The 25,854-nt window shown below is 35.4% G+C and overlaps 1 protein-coding gene across 2 annotated transcripts in view; it reads right to left on the reverse strand.

Moving 5' to 3' along the window:
- Window positions 1-25,854, reverse strand: part of LOC136027505 (chloride channel protein 2-like) — a 144,802-nt gene that overhangs the window by 110,508 nt on the left and 8,440 nt on the right. For both annotated transcript variants that reach the window (XM_065704819.1, XM_065704818.1), the window contains exon 2: window positions 17,996-18,272. In XM_065704819.1, coding sequence (XP_065560891.1) covers window positions 17,996-18,272 — 277 coding nt within the window. The remainder of the gene's footprint in view (window positions 1-17,995; window positions 18,273-25,854) is intronic.

Consider the following 25,854-nt stretch of genomic DNA (forward strand, 5'->3'; position numbering starts at 1 on the left):
CTATAAAGAAAGTCTACATATCAAAAGTCGAAAAATCCACATAATCACTTTTTCCCTATCCCTCGTTTACAATTAGTCATTCCCACTTCAAACACAATCACATTTATTCCTTCCACTGTTGTTTTCTACGGTGTCCTAGATTTCATTAAATCTTCTGAGATAGGTATTTGAAATAAAATTGTAGCTTCTAATGAATCCTGACTAGAAAAATTTTCTTACAAAAATTAGAGTTGCATGGTGATTTTTTGGAGAGAGAATAGACGAAAAGATTCATAAAAACAGTAAGATTGTAATAAACATACAGTGAGGATTTTTTATAATAATTAAATAAAAAATCAAGTATTTTAATTGAAAGCAAGGAGCAACGTTTAAACTTAGAACGAACAGAAACTATTCAGTATATGAAAGGGGCTGTTTCCTCCTCAACAACCCCCTTTTTATGCTAAAGTTTGTAATTACTTTCAAAGGTAGAGTAGACTCCCTTTCACATACAGAATAATTTTTGTTCCTTTTAAAGTTTTAATGTCGCTCTTTACTTTCCGTTAAAAAAATCTTTTTAAAAATTTAATTTCTGATTTTTTTTTCCAATAATACAAGAATTCATATATTGATAAAAATTGTAATTCTTTAGAAAAAACTTTAATTATTTTATGTTAAAATTCAATGTCAAAGCAGTTCAGTTTTTTCTGACTAAAATGAGGGGACAACAACGTTAGAATCGCTGATCTCTCGATATAGAGTACATTTCAATAGCAAATACTATGTGTAAACAATATGGACAAGTTTCAAAACTTACAGCCCTTTCCGGTATATGAAGGGGGTTACCCTCTCCTCAACACCTCGTTCTTCGTACTAAATTTTTTTTTGGAACTTAAATTGTTTTTTTACTCTATTATAACGCCTCTTGTGTTTCAGTAGTGGTTATTAAAGAATTGAAAAAAAAAAATCAAACGCTAACGTAAACAGCGAGGGGTTGAGGAGAAGGTAACCCCCTTCATATGCGTAATCATTTCTGTTTTGTTTTAAGTTTTAACATTTCTATTTACTTTCAGGTGAAAGAACTTGTTTTTTTTCTTTAATTTAAGTTTTGAGGTTTGTTTTAAATAATACCGAGAAATCCTGCTCCAGGTCTACCAAAAATTCCTCCCTTCATGGAAAGATTCTCTAGACAATTCAATCGCAGTGAAAATTTACCTCGGACAATTAACCTTAACATCTTCAGTCGCAAAATTGAGTCGACAAAGAAAAAGCAAGGCCAATAAAAAGAATAAAATTTCAGCGTAAAATTTCCTTCGAACAGTTCACCCCCAAAAACTTCTTTATCCGTGGGGAATCCCCCAGCATGAAATCCCCCACCCCTTCCCCCACCCAAAAAATGTATGCAAACTTCCCAATAACAAATATTAGACTTAGACGATGGGCAGATTTTCTAAGCTTAGATTTCTTAACCAGATTTTCTAACAACAAACAAAATAAATAAAAACGCATTTGCGATTTTTCTTCTGGCAAAAAATGCTAAATTCCACAGTTTTGCAGATTGGAGCTTAAAACCTCTACAGTAGGGTTCTCTGATTCGCAGAATCTGATGATATGGTTTTCATTAAATTGAACTTTGACATTAAGTTTGAATATATCTTTATTTTTAGGGGATATTTTCTCCCATTTTCACAGATAGGCACATTTTCTCAGGCTCGCAACTTTTGATGGGTAACACTAAGCTTAATGAATCTTATATTTGGAATCAGCACATTAAGCTAATTCTGTTTCTTAAGGTTTTGGTTACAACTGAGCCACGTCGCTCCTTAGTTACAGCTCGTCACCACGACCTGTTTGATATTTTACAACTTTCTTTATAATATAACATAATCTTTAGAATTTTTATTGAAATTATTTTAATGAAAATATTTAAAATTTGCAATGATTTTAATGCAATAACATAATTATAATATCTATATATATAAAAATAAGTTGTCTGTCTGTGGATCAGGTGACGTCATGTTTCTGTGTCGGCTGACGTCATGAAGTTAGTTGTCGTCATTTTTGCTATGACGGTGACGTCATTAAAGATATTTAAGACATATATGTTCACGTAGAAATCTATTAATTTTTAAGTTTAAAATGACTGATGAACTTACAATGGCAAAAGCCGATGAAGATGCTCAAAGAGTCTATGCCAAAAAACTTGCTGCTGATAGAGAAAGTCAGAAAAGAAAGCGTGCCGAGGAACTACCAGAGCAACGCGAAAGCAGACTTGCTGCTAAAAGAGAAAGTGAAAAAAGAAGGCGTGCCGAGGAATCACAAGAACAGCAAGAAATCAGGCTTGCTGCTGATAGAGAAAGTAAGAAAAGAAAGCGTGCCGAGGAATCACAAGAACAGCAAGAAATCAGGCTTGCTGCTGATAGAGAAAGTAAGAAAAGAAAGCGTGCCGAGGAATCAGAGCAACCTGAAAGTTATCGCTTGGCATTCAGGTACAGCCCAGTCGATGATTATAGCTTGAGTAGATGTGTTCAAATCGGGACAATGTCTAAAATTTGTCCCTATTGCAAGGCCTTGAAATTCAGTGGTGAAACAATGGGAATGTGTTGCGCCTCAGGAAAAGTTAAACTTCCTCTATTGGCTGCACCACCAGAGCCATTGAAGACTTTCCTTACTGGAACTACGTCGGAATCTAAGCGTTTTTTGTCACAAATCAGAAAATACAACTCATGTTTCCAAATGACGTCGTTTGGAGCCCAAATCGAAAATCCAGATCAATTTATGTCTACTTTCAAAGTAAAAGGGCAAATTTATCATAGAGCAGGGTCCCTTCTACCATTCTCAGGCGAGAATCATAAATTTTTACAATTGTACTTCATCAGTGATAGAAATTCTGAATTGAATGCACGTTGCGAAATTTCTCCCAAGGTTGAAAGGACAATCGTTTCCCAATTGCAACATCTTTTCCACGAAAATAATAATTTAGTGCGTCTGTTCAAAACAGCCATCGATTTGATGCCTACTGATACGCATAAAATTGTTATTTCCGCTGACAAAACGCCTCCTGGCCAACATGTGCGTAGATACAATGCTCCAACTATCGACGAAGTAACAATCGTTATGGTCGGTGATCAGTTTTTACCTCGAGATATTATTCTTCATAAGCGAAACGCTCAGTTGTTAAGAATTGCTGAAACTCATCGATGCTACGATGCCCTACAATATCCTATCATTTTTTGGGATGGAGCCGACGGATATCACTTTAATATTAAATTGATGAATCCAGCCACTAACAAAGAAATGAATAAGAAATGCAGTGCAATGCATTATTATTCCTATAGACTAATGATTCGGCAGGATGAAGAAAATTATATTTTAAAATGCCGTGAATTGTTTCACCAATTTGTCGTTGATATGTATGCTAAAATTGAATCAAAACGTTTGCTATATATCCGCCTGAATCAGACCAAGCTCCGGTCTGAACAATACATTCATTTGCGAGATGCAGTTATAAATGACGGTAATACCACAAACGTTGGAAGATTAACAATTTTACCTTCGTCATATGCTGGCAGTCCCCGTCATATGCATGAATATGCTCAAGATGCTATTGCGTATGTTCGTCTCTATGGTCGTCCAGATTTATTTATTACATTTACATGTAATCAATCTTGGGACGAGATACTGCAGCTTTTACTTCAAGGCCAATCGGCGGTTCATAGGCATGACATTACGGCCCGTGTCTTCCGGCAAAAGTTGAAATCACTGATAAACTACATAGTAAAACTTGAAGTGTTTGGGTCAGTGCGATGCTGGATGTACTCAGTGGAATGGCAAAAACAAGGTTTGCCACACGCACATATACTAATCTGGCTACATAAAAAAATTACTTCGAACGAAATTGATGATGTGATTTCCGCTGAAATACCTGATAAACACGTCGATAAGGGGTTACATGATATTATTGTAAAAAATATGATACATGGACCTTGCGGTGCACTGAACGAAAATTCACCATGCATGGCCAAAGGAAGGTGCACAAAGCAATATCCTCGACTTTTAGTATCAAAGACAATTACTGGCAATGATGGTTACCCACAATATAGAAGAAGATCTACTGAAGATGGCGGTAAAACAGCAATAATAAAGAAGCGTAACGGTACCACCATCGAAGTAGATAACCAGTGGGTTGTTCCATATTCCCCATTATTATCAAAAACATTTAATGCACGCATAAACGTTGAATACTGTAACTCCGTAAAGGCAATCAAATACATATGTAAATACGTCAACAAAGGCAGTGACATGGCAGTTTTTGGCTTGTAGCCCGAAATCAAAGGTTTCGACGAAATCGTACAATATCAGGCTGGAAGATACATAAGCAGTAATGAAGCTGTTTGGCGAATTCTTTCATTTCCGATACATGAACGTAGTCCAGCTGTTGTTCACTTAGCGGTACATTTACAGAATGGTCAACGTGTTTATTTCACGGAAACCAACGTGCAACAAAGAGCCCTGAATCCAACGGATACAACATTAACAGCTTTTTTTCGCTTTGCAAAAATGATTCTTTTGCAAAAAAACTGCTGTATACTGAAGTGCCTTCGTATTACACGTGGAATACTAAAAATAAAGTATTTGAACGTCGAAAACAGGGTAAGTCAGTCGACGGCCAACCTACCATCTTCAAAAATACCACGATAGGAAGACTCTACACCGTTCACCCCAATCAACATGAATGCTTCTTTCTACGCCTGCTTTTGATGAGTGTACCCGGTCCGACATCCTTTGAGTATTTGAGAACTGTAAACGGTACTATACATGACACTTACCGTAGTGCATGCCAAGCTCTGAATTTATTGGAGAATGACCAACACTGGGATAACTGCACCAATGACGCGTGCGAAACGTCAACCCCAAGTCAAATTCGTGCATTGTTTGGCATCATTTTAACAACTTGCTCTCCACCAGCTCCTACAGAGTTATGGGAAAAATATAAGTCAAAAATGTCCGAAGATATACTCCATCGAAAACAGTTAGAGACGTCAGATATGACTTTTGATTTTACATCAGAAATTTATAACTACACTTTAGCTATTATAGAAGATTTGTGCGTACGTATGGCAAACAAACCTCTTCAGGATTTGGGAATGCCTTCACCTAACCGTATCGCTGCTGTTTCGACATGTGCAGAATTGGATTGTGAACAAAGTTACAGTACGAGTGATCTATTGTCGTATGTACAAAATAACATTTCCAAGTTAACGTCGGAACAAAAAGACATTTATGATACGATAATGCATTGTGTCGATAACAACGTTGGAGAAATTTTCTTTTTGGATGCGCCAGGAGGTACTGGTAAAATGTTTGTGATAAAACTGATTCTGGCATCAATTCGATCAAAAAATGATATAGCGTTGGCAATTGCGTCGTCCGGAATAGCCGCAACATTGCTGCCTGGTGGAAGAACTGCTCATTCCGCTTTGAAATTGCCTCTGAATTTGCATTCTACAGAAACTCCCACGTGCAATATTTCCAAATCATCTGGGATGGGTAAAGTATTGCAGCAAAGCAAACTTATTATTTGGGATGAGTGCACAATGGCACACAAAAAATCGCTCGAGGCTCTGGATCAATGCTTGAAAGATTTGAGAGGGAAGTCGAAACCCTTTGGCAGCACATTAATATTGCTTGCGGGAGATTTCAGGCAAACATTACCTATAATACCTAGATCAACTCCTGCAGACGAAATGAATGCTTGCCTGAAAAATTCTAACTAATGGGCACACGTAAAAATATTAAAATTAACTACAAATATGCGTGTCCGATTGCAAAACGATGACTCTGGTCAAACATTTTCAGATCAATTGCTGGCAATTGGAAACGGAAAGCTCCCAGTGAACTCAATTTCAGGACGTATACAACTACCTGCTGATTTCTGTAATTTAGTGACGTCCAAAAATGAATTGATTGAAAAAGTATTTCCGAATATTCTAAAAAATTATAAAAATAATAAATGGCTAAGTGAAAGAGCAATTCTCGCACCCAAAAATATAGACGTCCACGAAATCAAGAATATTGTTTTGACCAAGATTCGAGACCAGGCAGTCCTTTACAAGTCAGTCGACACAGTTTTGGAACCAAATGAAGCGGTTAATTATCCATCTGAATTTTTAAATTCCATAGATCTTTCAGGGTTTCCACCACACGTTCTACAACTAAAAATAGGCGTACCAATAATACTTTTAAGAAATATAAACCCACCAAAGCTTTGCAATGGCACGCGACTTGCCGTAAAAAAACAAACAATGGAAAACCTAATAGAGGCCACAATCTTCACAGGGCCTTTTGAGGGCGAGGCTATTCTTATTCCTCGCATTCCCATGATTCCAACGGATCTGCCTTTTCAATTTAAAAGATTGCAATTCCCAATTCGATTAGCATTTGCAATCACCATTAACAAAGCTCAAGGTCAATCATTAGAAAAATGTGGTATAGATCTTAGTACTGATTGTTTTTCCCATGGACAATTGTACGTTGCATGTTCGAGGGTCGGTAAACCTGACAATCTATTTATATGTAGCGACAATTTGACAGCGAAGAATGTTATATATTCGCAAGTTTTACGCAGTTAATTTGTATTGTATCTATCTATCTATCTATCTATATAAAAACGAGTTGTGTGTATGCATGTTTGTTTGTTTGTAAAAAGAGCGTTTGCATATGACGTCATTATTAGTACATAAGGCTTTGTATATGCACGGACAATGGGAAAGCCAAGAATGTTGTATATTCGCAAGTTTTACGTAGTTTGAAACACATATATAAATCTATCTATATTCACAGGTGGGACACAGGGAGACAACTACAATGACACGTAACTAATAATGCGCGTAACGACTTACGCGCGCGGGGGGGCTTGGGGGGCGCGAAGCGCCCCACCATGGACAATTGTACGTTGCATGTTCGAGGGTCGGTAAACCTGACAATCTATTTATATGCAGCGACAATTGGACAGCGAAGAATGTTGTACATTCGCAAGTTTTACGCAGTTAATTTGTATTGTATCTATCTATCTATCAAGGAGGCACACTCGTGCCTCTATAAAGAGGCGACACACGACAATGTTAAGCGATCTTCGATGGGGAGGGATGCATTTCGTAGCCCGAGCTCCAACTAAGAAACCTGCAAAATTTCATCCCCCTCCAACTTTTCCTTCATAGGGAAAATCTGGCGGAAAGTTTCGACTTGTCAACCCCAGCCCCCCTTTAACGTTGTCCGATCGGGCTGAAATTCACAAGTTAAGGTCCCCTAGGGCCCAGGAGCTTATCCGTGAAATTTCAGCTCGATCCGATAACTCTTTCCCTGTTTTCCAGAAACCACGCATAGCCACTTAAAATTCATTTACTTTTTTTTTCTAGACGCCTACAGGTCGCATCCGACATCGGATCTGGGTGTACGAAGACTCATTCGATGCGGAATTCTCCGAGTAATTTTCCTGGAAAGTTTCGTAGGAAAATCTTAACCCCCCGAAAATTTCGACCCTCCAACCCCCCCCCCTTTTAACGTTGTCCGATCAGGCTGAAATTCACAAGTTAAGGTCCCCTACAGCCCAGGAGCTTATCCGCGAAATTTCAGCTCGATCCGATAACTCCTTCCCTGTTTTCCAGAAACCACGCATTAGCTATTAATTAACGGATTTCTCTCCATAAGAGCCCATGTTAATTTGAAATTTTTAAAATTTATTGAGAAGTTATATTTACACACATGGAAGTTATTAGCTCACTTGGTAGAGCGTGACACTTTTAATCCTCGGATCAAGGGTTCAAGTCCCTTACGGGCGGTTTTTTTTCACAACATCAAAAAAATTTTGATAACACCTGGACACCTTATCATTTGAGAGATAACAGAATATTAGCTTCTTATGAGCAAAAGAAACATTTCGGTCATTCTATCTATTTTTTTTTCTATTTTATACAATGATTTAAAAGCGGGGGGGGGGGGTTCCTCTCCTAATTCCTGTACGAGGAGTACAGGAATTATTAAATTACATCTACCATGGATAATAGAAAAACGTACAGAAATAATATGAAAAAAACTTCGTTTTCTTAAAAAGTTACAGAGGCTGCGTCCCAAAGTCGAACCTTAAAACGTACAGGAATTAGAAGAGGCAGTTGGGGGGCTGCCGCCCCCCAAACCCCCAGCTTTTAAAGACTCTTTTGTACAGGTTTTTTGTTTTTTTGCTAACCCCCCGCTCTTGGCTTGGGAAAGGCCCTCTTTTAATTAACAAAACATTGAAATGAATGAATAATGGAATAACTTCGAAAAATGTTAAACACAAGAGGACAGGAGAACCATTGCGCCGAAACTAGTAATTAGTAACAATGAAGTCCCCCCACAAAAAAAACCTGTACAAAAGAGTCTTTAAAAGCTGGGGGTTTGAGGGGCGGCAGCCCCCCAACTGCCTCTTCTAATTCCTGTACGTTTTAAGGTTCGACTTTGGGACGCAGCCTCTTTAACTCTTTAAGAAAACGAAGTTTTTTTCATATTATTTATCTATATAAAAACGAGTTGTGTGTATGCATGTTTGTTTGTTTGTAAAAAGAGCGTTTGCATATGACGTCATTATTAGTACATACGGCTTTGTATATGCACAGACAATGGGAAAGCCAAGAATGTTGTATATTCGCAATTTTTACGTAGTTTGAAACACATATATAAATCTATATTCACAGGTGGGACACAGGGACACAACTACAATGGCGCGTAACTAATATGGCGCGTAACGACTTACGCGCGCGGGGGGGCTTGGGGGGGCGCGAAGCGCCCCACCAACTAGGTGTTGGGGTGGCGCGAAGCGCCACCCCAACAGCTAGTTAAGATATATTTCATAGTATCAATAATAATAATAATAATAATATTTTTATAATAATAATTATATAGCAAATTAAAGCGGACTTTTTTACAATAATAAAAAAACGATTATTTAAACCAGACAAATTAAACAGATTGATAGTAGTATTTTATCCCAAAATGTTTATTTTCAAGGAAAAAAATGAAAGAACCAGGATGAAATGTTCAAACGGGCTATGCTTGGGCCCAAATTCCCATTTTCTTACAGTATCCTACTAAAGTAGGTTCCCAGGAATTCTGTAGGCCTCAAACGAAACCCTAACGTTTGCTAAGGTTGTTAATATCCTTCCCGAAATTTGTTTTACTTTTTTGCTCAAATACAGTCTTAATTCCGATTAAATGGGGCTGTCTTCTCCTCGACGCCTCACTCTTTACGCTAAAGTTTGACTCTTTGTCACACAACTCTAATTTTCAAAACAACAAAAACTTTATCGTAAAGAGCGAAGCTTTGAGGAGAGAACTCCCCCTTTCATATGCGGAATAACTACTTTTCGTTTTAAGTTTTAATGTTGCTCCTTACTTTCAGTCAAAAAGTTTTTTTGTTAAATCTAAATTATGGGCGTTTTTCAACTAATCCAGGTTCAGATTTGGCTCACTGTACATGAAAAATTAAAACAAATTTGCATAATAATTTTGGCGTATTTATTCCGTATATGAAGGGTTACCCCCTCCTCAATACCTTACTCTTTCCGCTAAAGATGTTAGCACTTTTAAAAAGCTTCCTATTCTAATCAAACGGCCCCCGTGTTTCGGTAGACACTTAATGTTTTAAAAGTAGAGCATGTGACAAAGAGTCAAACTTTAGTGTAAAGAGCAGGGCGTTGAGAAGGGGACAGCCTCTTTCATATACAGAATAATTCCTATTCGTTTTAAGTTTTAATGTCGCTCCTTACTTTCAGTTAAAAAAACATCGTTTTTTTTATTTAATTTCAGAGCGTTTTTGAATTAATGCAGGTTTTGAATTTGACTAACCGTACATGAATAACTAAAACAAATTTTGCATATTGATTTTACTTTTGTTTTAACTAATAATACATTATACTAACACAAGGTTGATTTTATTCCAATTATTTACGAATGACTCCTGAATCACAAAGTCTGTTTAATTGGAATAATAACCTCTTTTAAAAGTGAAAAAAAACTTTACCGTAAGAGCGTGCTATTGAGGAGAGGCAACCCCCTTTAAATACGTAATATTCTCTGTTCGTATTAAGTTTTAATGTTGATTCTTACATTAAGTTGATTTTTTTTTATTTAATTGCGTATGGTTTTTTAAACAGTGTTGGGAAATCCAGTTCCCCCTCCGTGGAAAATTCTCTTGTCTCTTCCCCCAAGGAAATTTCCCCATGAAAAGATTTTCCCACGCAACTTATATTAGCGATATTTGCGGAATTAATTTTGTTTTGCATAGTAACAAAACGGCCAAAGAGGTCGAAACTATTTTTTTGAAAATGAGAATTGCTCACAAGTTGAGCAATTCTCAAATGTCTGAAATGAATGAAAGAAAATATCTTTAAAAGAAATTGTAATAATTTATTTTCATTTTAAGTTTTAATGTTATTCCTTACTTTCAGTTGGAAAAAAACGAAATATCCCCAACAATGATAACTAACAATCTTTTGTCTGACCACGGAAACAAAATATATAACAATTATATCATAGATAACAATTATAACTCAAAAACAAATGCAGTTTATAGACGATTTATGTAAAAAGTGCAATATATTAGAGTAATCAAATTAAAAGGAAAAAAATTTGCTAAATTACTTCCAGCTGTAGCATACATCCGACATTTAAAAGCTCATTAAACTGAATGTACGTCAAAATGGCGCCAAAAATTGGATACAACTTTTTATCACGCAATTCAGTACTATATGACAAATTAAAGTGTTCAGCCATGATACGTCTCTATCAATAATAAACGACAACAGCAACTTATAAGTTTATGTTATTCTTGTTGCCAACACCCATGGGCAACAATAAAAAATTTAGCCTTGAATAAAACTTTTGTCCCCAGCTAAATGATTAGAAAAGTTAAGTCCAACATTTTCTTGGTATACAAGAAGGAATCGGAATAACACCAGTTTCTGACGCTAGCGTCCGTTCACACAAATATTAGGGGTAAAAATGTGTGTTTTTTCCAAAATCTAGGGGAGGAAGATTGACCAGTTTTTCAATATATTCTATGACAACACCAACACAAGGTATTTTTCTGTGAAAAATACGGTCATATAAAATAAATCTTTTTTTCTATTACCTAAAATATGTTTTTTTTTTCATACTTGATTCTAACATGTTATAATTAAATAAAAAAAAAGTTCTTTTAACTGAAAGTAAGGAGCTATATTAAAACTTAAAACACGTAGAAATTACTCCGTATATGAAATGGGTTGTCCCCTTCACAACCCCTCCGCTCTTTACGCTAAAGTTTTTAATTGTTTTAAAAAGTAGAATTGTGGCAAAGAGTCAAACTTTAGCGTAAAGAGCGAGGGATTGCGGAGGGGACAACCCATTTCAAATACGGAGTAATTTCTGTGCGTTTTAAGTTTTAATGTAGCTCCTTACTTTCAGTTAAAAAAATAGTTTTTTTATTTACTTTCTGAACGTTTTTGAATTAATGCATGTTTGATTTTGTCTCTACGCACATAAATTATTAAATTGAAATTTGTATATTAATTCTTTTTTGGCTAAATGGCTTTCTCTTAGTTTTGATCAGACGATTATGAGAAATAAGGGGGTGGGGAAGGAGGCCTAGTTGCCCTTCAATTTTTTGGTTACTTAAAAAGGCAACTAGAACTTTTAATTTTTAACGAACGTTTTTATTAGTAAAACATATGCGTAACTTAAGAATTAACTTACGTAACAAACTTTTATATTCTTATATTTTTATTATGTATACGAGGGGTTTGTACCCTCGTTAATACCTCGCTCTTTACACTAAATCGTAAGTTTTGTCCCAATTCTTTAAGAATGACCCCTGAATCAGAAAGGCCGTAGAATCAATAGTTGAAATTACTAAAAATACTTTAGCATAAAGAGCGAGGTATTTATCTCCTCCTAAATACCTCACTCTTTATGCTAAAGTATTTTTAGAACCCCTCATATACGTAATAATCTCTGTTCGTTTTAAGTTTCAATGCTACTCCTTACTTTCAATTGAAAAACGTTTTCATGTTTATTTTTTCATTGTTTTTTTTTTATAGTAATGCTAGAAAATCCTGCGCCCTTTTCATTGAATTTTTCTTCCCCCACAATATATTCCTCCAAGGAAAGATCCTCCCACTTAGCTTCCCATCAAACTTCCGTTTTTTAGAGTTTCGTTTACTATTGAGCCGGGTCACTCCTTACTACAGTTCGTTACCACGAACTGTTTGATTCATTGCAGGATTAGTACTAATTTCCCCAACCCAACCCCCAAATCCTGAATCATCTTATACCTCGGCACTTCTCGTTTACATTATCAAATAAAATGCGTCTGTTTTTATTATTGCACCCCTCCCTAAAAAAAAACATTTGGCACCTGATTCTGCCCCCGTTCACTATCAGTCTACAAACATTGCAAACGAAATCCTACAAAGAATCTCAATTTTATTTGTTTGATAGATCCTCTTGCAACAATAGCTATTAGTTATGCGTTAATTTACGAAACGCAATCGTAGTGAAACTGAAACCTAACGATTTTTGCTAGGCACCAGGAAAACGGCTAGAGTGTGTCTTTCATCACAAATCATAATAAGCAATGTATAATCGCTGAAAATAGTGAGGGAAAGAGAGAGGGAGGTTACAATAATCATGGCAATGCTGAAATGGAACATGATTACTTACAGGCATTACAAAAAAAAAGGAGTAAATGATTTTTGTAAGAATCAGGGGAGGAATAAAACGTTAATTTTCTTATATTTGGCGGTGAGGGTATTTATTGTGCTGACCAAGCTATGATCCCATCTACATCTTTTCTGAATCAAGATGATCAAAGAGAGGACATGCTTTCATGATTCCTTGTCAATCTAATTCTTCTAATGAGCTTTCTAGAGCAAACTTACCTTTACCAGTAAAAACAACGAAAATTCTTTTGTCCTTGCATTTTTTATAAGTAACCTTTCAGTTTTTCTATGTTTCGAGCGTGCCAGTCACAAGGCCTTTCCTCTTGAGAATTGAACACTTTGGGGTAAGAAACGGGGCAAGAAACGGTCACGACTCTGGCTGCTTCGTAATGTGATTAAATAAAAAAAAACAAGTTTTTTCAACTAAAGTAAGGAGCAACATTAGAATTTAAAACGAAGAGAAATTATTATGTACGTGAGGGGGGTTACCTCTCGTCAATGCCAAGCTCTTTACGAATTTTGTTCCAATCCTATTCGAATTTTGTTCCAATTCTTTAGGAATAAACCCTGAATCACAAAGGATTTAATTAGAATAAATAGCTCTTCTGAAAGTACTAAAAATAACTTTTGCGTAAAGAGCGAGGCTTTGACGAGGGGGCAAACCCCCTTATATAAGTAATAATTTCTGTTCGTTTTGAGTTTTAATGGTGCTCCTTACTTTCAGTGGAAAAAAATAGTTATTTTTATTATTTGATTTCTGATCATTTTTTAAATAATGCTGAAACTTCTGGCACAACCTTCATGGAAAATTCCCCTCCTCCATAAAAAAATCCTCCGTGGAAAGATCCTCCCAAGTAAATTTTTCCCCTGATCCCCCAACCACCAGAAAAAACCCTTAAAACGTCTGTATATTTTCCCAATAACCAATAATATATGTAAACAATGGGCAAAGTTCACATCTTACAGCATTTCCCCCGGGGGTGGGGGATTAAGTCATTCTCAAAGACATATCTATTAGATTTTTAGACAATGCTGAACAAAATCGTTAGCTCAAATTTTGATCGGGCGAATTTGGGAAAAAATGAGCGTGGGAGGGGGCCTAGTTTCCCTCCATTTTTCGATAACTTAAAAAGGACACTAGAGCTTTCAATTTCCGTTTGAATGAGCCCTCTTGTGGTATTCAAGAGCCATTGGGTCGATGCAATCACCCTTGGGAAGAAGAAGAAGAAGAAAAAAAAAACACGCATCTGTGATCTTTCTTTTGGCAAAAAATACAAAATTCCACATTTTTGCAGATAGGAGATTGAAACTTCTATAGACAGGTTCTCTTATACGCTGAATCTGATGGTGTGATTTTCATTAAGATTCCATAACTTTTAGGGGATGTTTCCTCCTTTTTTCAAAATAAGGCAAATACTCTCAGGCTCGTACCTTTTGATAGGTAAGACTAAACTTGATGAAACTTATATATTTGAAATCAGCATAAAAATTTGATTTCTTTGATGTATATATTGACAAAAAAATCCGTTTTTTAGAGTTTTGGTTACTATTGAGCTGGGTCACTCCTTACTTACAGTGTGTTACAACGAGCAGTTTGACAATTGAAGCTGTAATGAATATTACTTTTAAAAGATTGTATCTCGGAAATTGGATATGGGACAAAATTAAACCCCTGAAAGATCTTACTCCGGGATTTTCAAAAAATGACATGCACACAAATATCTGCAGCCATGACATTTGTTTGGTGGAGTAATCCAAGGTGACAACCCTTACCGAAATTAATCTTTCGCAGGTGTATTCCATTTCTGCACTTTCCCAGAGCTCTAATTTCCTTTTAGGGCCCAACTTTTCGTAGAAACTGTATTACTTGGTCTCTAATGGAATTACAGAAATGTCAACCTAAAGTAGATTCTGGTGGAACGTAACTTTTTTTAAATATAGAGAGGGGGAGTTTGAGGATGGAGACTCAAAAAGGAAAATTACTATCATTGCAATAATGCCAAAAATTATGACACTTTGAACTATCACAGAGAAGAACAATTACACTTTTTGGAGAGACAGAATGAAAAAATGGCACTTTGTCGAATCACAATATACTAGTGCCTTTTGACAAAGCTATTTGTGGCAAACTCTCTGGACACTGGACAACACCAGATACGTCTAAGGCTTCCAACTGGGTTTGGCATAAATTTGAGGTAAAGAGGCTTAAATCCTATTGAGTCTGCAGTTGGTTATGCAATGTGGTTCACATTCCCTATATAATTGGTGTATGATAGCTGTGCTTCGTATACTTACTGGGGATTCTCAGGGTAGTATCCTCGGCCCAACGTTTTTTTCTTCATGTGTCAATAGCACTTGGTACAAACTAACATATCGCCTACACCAATTAGTACATGAATAAGATAAGATAAGATTTATTCATCACGAAACACACATACAATATTACATTTTACTATTTCCCCAAAGGCTCTTTGGCCTGTAAAAAAGGGGAAAATGAACGAGCCACTTACTCAGAGAAGGAAAAAAATAATCACTTACTCACAGAGAGAAGAGCAAAAAGGAGAAGAGAGGGAAGTATAAATAAAATGAAAAACTATAGAAAACAAAACTAAATAGACTAATAGATTGAACAGACTAAATTAATTAAGTAGATCTGTAGATAAAATAGACTCCAATGAACTAATCAGGAAATATATATGCATACATACACGCATATACACATATAAAAAGAGATAAAATAATTTCTAAGAAGCCAATGAATTTTTAATAATTTTTTTGAACAAACCGAATGAGTGGCACCTTCGAGCTGATTCGGGCAACTTATTCCATACAATGTAACTCGCAATTAAAGGATTAAAGTCTGACCTTACACAAGGAGTAAAAGGAACTTGAATATGATTTTCGGTATTGCGAAGATTATAATTATTCTGATCAGAGGTGAAAGATGGCTGAACACTTAGGGGACGGGGGAGGTCACCATGAAGCTGAGAAAAAGTAAAACATGCACACGAAAGAATATACAGTGACTCGAGATCAAGTAATGGGATAACTCTTGAACGGTTAGTTTCCTTAATGAGGTTTCTAGCTTTATTATAAACATTAGAAAGTGGTTTTAACAGTGAAGGAAAGGTTGACATCCATACTATTGGACAGTAGGAAACGTAAGATCGGATCAAGGAGTGAAAAAGGATTTCCAAAATTGATCCAGGGAAAATATGTTTGAGTTTCCTTAAAATACCGAGACTCCTGCATATCTTCATTTTAATCAAATCAATGTGACGCTTGAAAGACAAATTTTCATCAACAAGAATGCCCAAAAAACGAACATATTGATCTTTAGATCTGTGAATTATCCCATTTGGCTGATGAATTTCTGATAACTTGGGATAAATCTGAGAAACATGCGAAAATATCAAAAAATTGGATTTTGAATAATTTAGGGTAAGAAAATTAGCATCAAGCCATGAAATTACTCTCTCAAACAAGTATTCCAAGTTTAATCGAAGCTCGGATTCACAGTTCCCCGAAGTGCCGAGTGTGCTATCATCAGCAAAACAAACAAGGACATCAGAAGATGGTGAACTATAGCTGGCACTATGGGCGGGGAAGGTTTAGGATGACAGAGTCTACAGCAATGAATAGGTTTCTGCTTTTTTACTGCGTAAAAAAGATCATTTATATAAATCAAAAATAGCACTGGCCCTAAAACTGATCCCTGAGGGACGCCAAAATTCACTTGTGATTGACAGAAATTAAATTGTGGATTGACAGAAATTAACCTATCATTCAAATAAGATTGAAACCAAGAAAATACATTACCCCTAATGCCAAAATGAGACATCTTCGATAGAAGAATTTCATGGGTTAAGGAATCGAATGCCTTGCGAATATCCAGGAATATAGCAGCCGGAATTAATCCCGAATCCAATTCAGAATGTATAAAATTCAAAAGGGTCATACAGGCATGCTCCGTGGAGTGCTTCATTCGGAAACCAAATTGAAAATCATGAAGAAACTCTTTAGATTTTAGAAATTTAAGCAGACGAGAAAGCATAGCCTTTTCGAAGATTTTACTAAATACTGATAAAATTGAAATTGGTCGATAATTTGCTGGATCATTTCTTGGTCCACCTTTATACAGAACAATAATCCGAGCACGCTTGAGAGGATCTGGAAAAACCCCATATTTAAATGAAAGATTAATTTAAATAAAGATCCTATTAATGCTTCCCAATGCTTCTTCTAAGAATGGAGAAAGGGTCTGGCATTTGGATGATCGATTTTGGTGCAGTAAACATAATGTAGGTACTTATTTCCAATCAGAGGTTCTTAGAAGAAGGTCCGCAATCCCTCGCTCTTTACGCTAAAGTTTAACTCTTAGCAACAATTCTACTTTTTAAAACAATTAAAAACTTTAGCGTAAAGAGCGAGGGATTCCGGAGGGGAAAACCCATTTCCTAAACGGAGTAATTTCTGTTCGTTTTAAGTTTTAATATCGCTCCTTACTTTCAGTTAAAAAAAACTATTTTTTTATTTAATATCAGTCAAACGTCATCTTAAAAATAAGGTTACCAAAAGAGTTGATGAGCTTAGTCTTTGGGGAATTTACTGGTCTTAAATAGAGCGCTCAATTAAAGCCCAAGTAAGTCTTAAATCGAGGTCATGTCGCCTAATATTGCTCACCATCATACATTGACTCCTGAGTATTACGTGTTAGCCGAAGAACCCAATTTAAAAACAATAGGACAAGCTACAGAGTCAACAAAGACCAACCACTCCTTTCCTTCCGAAAGTGAGCCTTTCGTATCACTTTCAACTACACACAAGAAGATTTAGGGCTTTGGAACAGAATTTGGAAATTATGCAAAAACCTAGGAACTGGTAAAAGAGTCTTAGATATCCGGATTTCAGTTTTCTAGGGGTACAAGTTTTCCCTGTGTATTGTAAAAGACAGGTTTAGATTTACTGTTAATGACTGTTTTTTATTAATGCATCCGCTTAACCTCTTCTGACAACCTTTCTTCACTTGTACTCCAGTTTTTTCAATACAAATGAGGAGCGAACAACTCGCTCTTTATCCCTGAAGAAAGGAACGCCTAGGGTAGAGTAATTCAAAAGAAGTTTCACCGGCGCTTTAGCCAGTGTCTTTGTAAAGCTCTTTCTGGGGCATATCAATATATTCATAAAATATAGCTATTCAACTGGGTAAAAGACATGTGGTGTATTGGATACCCATAATTAACTTGCACCGTGAAATACATCAGAAGATAGAGTTTCCTTACCTTTATTGCATAAATTCGCTCCATAGTCTATAGAGAAACTAAGACAGGCCATTAATACACCCAAAAGAGCCAAAAACACCCAATCTTCTCCAATTTTGGCAAAACTGTGATCCCAGAACCACGCTATACCGTATAGAACTTTGTTTCCCCATTTGTGCCGAACCTTTCTGGTTCTATCCCAATGCTTGGCAAATACTTGACGACTTTCAAATTCTTTAACTTTTTTAGCTTCTTCTCGCGCAAAATCACTTAAATTTCTGATGAAGCGTCCAAATATCTAAAACAAAAAAGAGGAATTAATTTTACGGGAAAAGGGGTATAAAAATATAAATTTTTCGAAACTTTCATCATAATTAAAGAATTTTTAACAAGAAATTTTCATCAAAGTTGCACCAACTTTACCTTTTAGGGTTCACATCAGACGAATATGCTGCTTATCCTACACAAATTTATAAGATAAATAAAATGTACTCATTTATAATCAGAAGTTACCTATAACAAGAAGACATAGGGATTGGTATATATTTTCTGATGTTGTATTGTGTTTTTATTCAAACACGGTTTTTGTTTGTTGTGACACGTTCTTGCAACCAGATCTAAAGCCAATTTTTACTTAGAGTTAATGAACATGTTTATTAGACTAGTTTATCACAATTTTTTATATTATTCCATATTTTGCAGCTTTTGCTTTGGATGATATGTAGCTATCTCTAATTTTTTTTTCATATCTCTAATTTTGAAGGGTTGAATGGAATGTGTGAGTATAAAAGGTTGATGTTGGGTGAGTTTAGCCTATTGGCAAAGCCTACGGCAAGGGAGGGGGGAGATGGTAGATAATATAAGTGATAATTGTATTTATTTAGTGATTTTGACAGCATATCATAGTAAACAATATCTCTTTTTTTTAAAATAAAACTGAAAATTTTTCTCGGTATTTGCATAGATTATATATTCAAACTACACATAATTTTGACTCTATATCATAGGAAATGCTCTTTCAGCTTTGATTTGCAGTATAATTTGCAGTTTTACAATTTGCAGTTTTACAATTTGCAGTATAATTTTTTATATTTTTTTTTAATTTGCATGTATAACCTGCACATGTATAATTCTTAAAGCTTAAACATGAGTTTTTACTCTAATCATAATTACTATTTCTGAATCACCATCAGATGGCAATGGCTCCTCACTTGACAGTTTTTTTTAAGACGTATTTTCTAATTTTTGCTTGCTATGGGCTTGAGTTCGTTATTAGGTTGCAGCTATTACTGTAACCTGAACAGAAGAGGCCTACAAGCGTAAAGGAAGGTTTATCAAACCATCCTTTCTAGGCTATATCTAAATACACAAATAGGAAGTAGTTGGAAAGGGGGAGGGATTCCTTACGAATATTACACATGGGAAAATTCATGTTAGCCAAGATATGTCAACTAGTCATAAAGTTTACAACCATATCTTTAATTAGTTGGTGCCAAAGAGAACCCTTTTTTCTAATCAAAAAGGAAAGTGATCTATATCCACAGATACTAAAGAATTTGATGGTGCCATTGTCAATGCCATATTGCTGGGGTGTCATTTTTTGTGTCATTTGGGGTGTCATTTATAGCATGTACGCTGCATATGCAGTATTTTACTTTTGAAGCGGAGGCAAATAAAAAAATGAAAAAAATGGACCAAGTGTATATGAGAAGCACGATATTAAGGGGGAGGCAATTTGAGATTGAGAGGGGGTCAACCCTGGATCCATAGCCTTCCGTATATGCCTTAACACGTACGGTACGATGTATTCCGTACAAATACTTGCATTTTTGTGTGATATTGTATCAACTTGAGCCAGACGTCTGATAAGTTCGAGGTAATGCAGCCTCCACATAAATAAGTTTGGGTAAAAACAGTCTTATGAAAGAGGCTAAGTTCATATAATTTAAAATATTGTTTAAGTTTATTAAATTACAACGGAAAATTAATCAATAAGGTTAAAGATCTGTACCAACCGACACCTCTATCAGGTCACCATGGCGTAAACAATATTTTCCTTCATTAAATGAATATTTTTACGAATTCATTAACGTTCACAGCGAAAGTGACATTTAAATTCTCAAGAAAAGATCAGAGTTTCTCCAAAGAGAACGCACAGTGCTTAAAGATCTGTTGTTTTTTTTTCGAAAAATTGCAGTTTTCAGCTTTTTTCTGAAAATACCTGAATTTACAAGCCATCCTTTAGGGAACTTAATTTGGTGACAGAATTGTCTCTTTATTTTTTATAAATAAAAAGATTATTTATTTTATAAATAAAAAGATTATTTATTTTATAAATATCTTTTATAAACCTCTTTTGTTTTTACTTTATTTTATAAATAAAAAGGGAAATGTTTTATTTCTCATTTTTTCTTCATTTGGTTAATTTTTTTAACGTAATTTGGTGGCAGAATTTGCTCTTCTTTTCTTTTTTTTTACTTTTACTGCTTAGCCTTTCTAGAATAAATAAATCCTTGGTAAAATCCATCTCCCCCTTTTTTACAGATAGTATAAAGAGGCACACCTTTAACCATTCTGTAAATTTAATTTTAAAATAGAAACGAACATTAGCCCATCACTGACATATCTTAGTAAACAGTAAGAAGCAATGAACCCTGAATATTCCAAGCTGACTAAGCAATCTCATACATTACTGCCAGAATAAAAAAAAAGAAAAAATATATGAGTCTCGTCAAAGTGGTATATGTAAGTATGTATAGGCATTTTTTTCTCGAAGCTACAGAGGAGTTGCCACTAAGTTTCTTCGTGTCCTCAGGATGCGTGGAGGCATGAACAAAGACACAGAGGTAGAGTTAAAGAAAGCTCAGGGCATAGGGGGAGGCTGGGTTACTAGGAAAAAAGACTAAGTATGAGGCACAATGGTTTGCATATCTGTGACAGAAAGTTTGGAACTCCTGGGTAGTTTGGCGAAGAAACAGCTAATTCAAAAGCGAAGGCGTAAGATATACTAGTGTTGAAATTAACCAAGGCTAAGGCCATTCTGTGACCTTGCTTTAAAAAATCTTAATGAAGATCCGTAAATCAAGGTTAAAGGTGTTATTATTGATCGATAGAATTTTGCAATCGAAAATTGCCTTAATCAAAGTCAAGTGAGGGTATATGAGGGGATTATAACATCAAGATATGTGTTTGGGTAGACGACATATAATCATTGAATTTCCGAAAATGACTTATTTATTTGTAATTACATCAAACTAATTATGAAAATTAAAAACCGAATATAAATCTCTTGTTTAAAAAGAATTACCTAAATCAGCTACTGAAGTTCAAAACACACTATGTGAGATTTTTTGGGTATATTTAGATTTAAAGTTAACATTTTCGATCTAAAAGGTTATAACTAATAGTATAACCCATTGTCTCTGTTTTCATTATATCTTGAATTACTCACACGAAAAGTTGGAGCTCTTGTTGATAGAACTATCTACTATTTTTTAGATGCATAAAGTTTTTTTTAGTTTATTTATTTATTTTTTTACTGAACAAATGATTGTTAATGACACGTTCTAGTAGGAGACTACATTGGCTCCTAGATTTTGAAATATATCTTTTTGTTTGTATTCTCATTTTAAAATTGATAAAAGAATAAAAAAAAGCACCCTTCTTTGATTAAAACAAATATTTTTCTTGTGTTCTTTCATTAAAAAATCCAAAATTCTTGACACTCGCTCTGTTTTCATGAACTGGTGCCTTGTAATGGCGGTTAATAAACCTAAAACACATTTTCAAGTTTTTTTGCTCTCCTTCAAAAGGTTGTCGTCGAAAATACCACCTTTTGTATTACGCGACTGAAATGGCTTAAATGTCATACGAGTACTGCTGGATTTTTTGTCAGTTTTACTAATTTCCAGCAAAAAAAAAATCTGGAAGTAAATTCAGTTTATTTTATGGCTTGAGTAAAAATAACACCAAATAAAATATTAACAAACTTATGATAAGTCAAAAATTTTTCACAATTTTGTTTTCATGGGCTGTAATGAAAAAGAGGTGAAGATTGCCAGGCCAGGCTTTGCAGACGAAGAATGACAGATTGTCAAAGATTGTGCAGCTTGGCCACTCATTCCGGGCAAAACGAAAAGCAGGTCGTCCCTAAATGGAGTGGGAAAAGGTCATATGGAAGGACTTAAAGGAAGTTGGAACTCCATGGGAGGGGGGGGGTAAAGTGTGAAACTGTAAAAAGCTTAGGGTGAAGGAGGAGTGAGGACATCTGTATTGACCTCAGGTGGTTTCGTGCTACAGTGAGTTGTTATTAGTCGTAGCCGGTATACAACTAATATCCCAAATTAAATCTTTGCCTAATCTATATCTTTTATTTTATGTTTACATATTCTACATCTAATGTGCTCATAAAATTATACATAATAAAAGCTGCAATTCTTCCTTTGCATTGCCGGACCTTATCCTTCTTTTTTCGCTTTTTTTCATGACAGTCCCGTTGTTTTATTTTACGCTCCGTTTAAGAACAAGATTTTTTTTTACGCACGAGTACCTTATCCGAAAAGCGTTCATGGTGGAGCTCATTTGATATTGAGTTTCTTTTCAGGTTCATTAAGTGTTGTCAAATTTAGATTGTTTAGGAGTCTTCTGCCTCGCCAGCAAGTGTGCAAACGCTCAAGGCTTAGAAGACGAAGTCAGAATGAGTAAGCCAGCTCTAATCTTGGTTTGGACAAAGACCCTTAGGAATTAGAATCACTTCCCCGTCCCTCCCACTCTTAAGTTGAGAGTCGATACAGCCAGCTTTGTAGGTAAGAGCCAATGGAAATAAACAGTTTAACTGCGACTTAAGGCCCCATCACGCCAGATGAAAACGTTGACAGAAAGCAGATAATCTATTAAAATATCAGACAGCAGCAATGCGCTTATCAAACTATAATTTATCAGTCGGTAATGTGTCCAATTTTCTAAGCCTAATGATCGAACTTGGAGTCGGGTCTTTTAAGCTTTAAAGAATTATAGTGGGAGTCAAGAGTCACAACTCTAGCACTCATATTCATCATAAATAATACTTTAATGACCCATAGTCAGTGTCGTCAATTGGGGGGTTTGGAGGTACGGGAAAGTAGGACAGGGTATTTGATCCCTAGATGTTTTGCCCTCCTCCCATATTTAGAAAAATATGCTTTTGGGCCATTGGAAAAAATCAAGAAAAACAACAAATTTGCCCCTTTCTCAAATTGTGAAACACACCCTTTGCCCATAACTATTTTCCTGAGTTTGTGACACCACAGTACAAAATTATGCCAATGGTTCTCCGCCTACTCTCCGCTCACCCAGGAGACCCACAAAAGGGCTCCCAGCAACAGAAGCCGGGCCGAATCGTTGCCGGGAATCCAGCGTCTTGAAGCCGAAGCAACAAAAGCACTGGGTCCTTTGACACCGTTCTGTTCTATTAGTCAAACACAAACACATATGTAGGATTTTTTCGTCAGGGCCCAGAAAGGGGAAAAATATTTGGTTATTGAAATAAAAAGTGTCACGAAATATAAGAAAATGAATTATTTTGAAGGGAGCTGAGCCCGAAACCCTATTTTCTCCCCCCGTCCGAGTACATACCTGCCGCCAAAATTAAAAAAAAAATATATGGTGTTCTCTATATTTTTCCTGAATCTTCCCGATAACTTTTCTAGCTTTTACGTTTTCTAACCTATATAATCCTCTCCCATCTAAAAAATATCTAACACGAGTACCTGCTATTAGTTTTAACCCTTTTCTTTCATTTTATTGGCTTGTTAAGTCAAGCAGATTTTGTTCCAAAATTTGAAAGTATCGCTTTTTTCAAAAAAATTTAATACTTCTGCGCAGCTCAGTTTTCAAACACAATTCCTTATGTTATCAAAATTATATTGTTAGTTTATGAAGTTTGGTTAATTTTATGAGCCTGAAGCACGGAAATATTCTTCTCGCAGGCCGTCGTGAATCACGGAACTCAACAATAATTAAACAGTGGAAAGTGTCCAAGATTCAATTTTTAATTTGTCTAAAAACCTTTTAGTGACTTTTAAAATCAATCTTAATCAATTGTCGAAATCAAAATTAAACTTTGAAAATATACAAGTCCAAAAAGGCAAATATATAGAAATAGTCTACAAAATTTTGAAAATTATGGACATAAGTGTAGAGTACAGGGACAAGGGGGCAGAAGTCACTCTCAGGAAAGCTAAAGATATGATTAGCCCCCTCCTAAAATTAACTTAAGGTTCTTATCAAAAATTTCGGTAAAATATTGCTATTTGTGGTACTAGGGTTGATTTCCCCCTCTCTGGAGAAATTAAAATATCTGTGCCCATGAGTACTTAAAGTGAATTTCGCTTCAGCAATAGAAAGCTGACATAATTGCATTATGTACTGTTTTATTTGTCGTTTCGATCTTTGATTTTATTTCTTCAACTTTAACTTATATCGTATGAAGTTGATCTAGAAACGATACTTGCTAACTTCAATTTTTTTGTGTTTAGCCTCTCGCGTTATTGAATTCAGCTTGGGGAGAGGGCTCAAAGCCTCGTATGTAGACACGCGTGTCTTATCAGTTTCCTTCATTATTATCAATAATTTCTTGGACCACACTGCTTTTCCATTTACGAAAAATTAAGCAAAAACGAAACGGGTTTCATTTTCGACAAAGCAGTGAAAAAAAAATATATAAAAACAAAACTACACTTTAACTAAAAAATAAAAATAATCCGAATATTTCAGCCCCACGTCCGGGAGCCTTTCTCAACGGGAAAAAGAATCACAAACGACAAAAAAGAAGACACAATGTTTCTTTAAAACATAACACCATAAAAGAAATAAAACCATGATAACTGAACACACAAAAAAAATACGAAATAAAAACACACGAAAATTCATTTATTGTTCTTTTTTCGTGCGTTTAGTTGTCGTGTTTTTTTGTGTTATGTTTTAAAAAAACATTTTTTTTTTCTTCTTTTTTGTCGTTTGTAATTTTTTTTCGTTGAGAAAGGCTCCCAGACGTCGGGCTGAAATATTCGGATTATTTTTATTTGTTTAGTTAAAGTGTAGTTTTGTTTTTCTATTTAATTTTTTGTTCACTGCTTTGTCGAAATTAAAACCCGTTTTCTCTTTGCTTAATTTTTCGTTTCATTATTATAAATTAGCCTCCCAAAATAGAGGGGGAAATGCTTCTCTTTCATTCTCTAGGGGGAGCCACACACTTATATTCTGTCGGTTTCTTCGCTTGCCAAAGAAAAAGACAAACTTAATTAATGACCGAAATATTCAACCTGCCTACCAAACTTACCAAAAGTGGAGCAATTGCAGTGACTATATATTAAGACCAGTTAACTAGGCTGGAGATGAGTTGAATTATTCAGCGATGAATCTTATCAGAAATAATAATTAGAAGTCGACTAAGATGTCATCGTAAGAGGGTTTTATGCCCAATTCCTCAAAATGAGGATATTGGACAATGGGACTATTTAAGATTAAACGAAAAATGAGCTAGTTGCCTATTATTAAAGGCCCAAACTAGTAAGCTCAAAGGAGGGGAGAGACAATGGAAATAAGAAATTGGAGAAGAAGGGGGGTTGAGGTGAAATAATATGAAAATTAATTTTTTCGATTAATTTTATAAAAATACCCAGAAATTCAAGACCCTTTGGGATTTCGAGTAGGGGCCCAGCTCCCCTGTATACCCCTAACCATTACCAATTAATCTTCTTGACTTTAATCACCTACTCAATTTTTTTTGAATTTTAGCAAGGAGAAAAATAACAGTTAACTTACTATAAAAAAGAAAAATTGGGCAGACGGGTGGCACAGAATTAGAACCTAATACAGTGACCAAAGCAAAAGAGACAAAA

This window comes from Artemia franciscana, chromosome 5 (assembly GCF_032884065.1).
Source record: "Artemia franciscana chromosome 5, ASM3288406v1, whole genome shotgun sequence".
NCBI classification, from domain to species: domain Eukaryota; kingdom Metazoa; phylum Arthropoda; class Branchiopoda; order Anostraca; family Artemiidae; genus Artemia; species Artemia franciscana.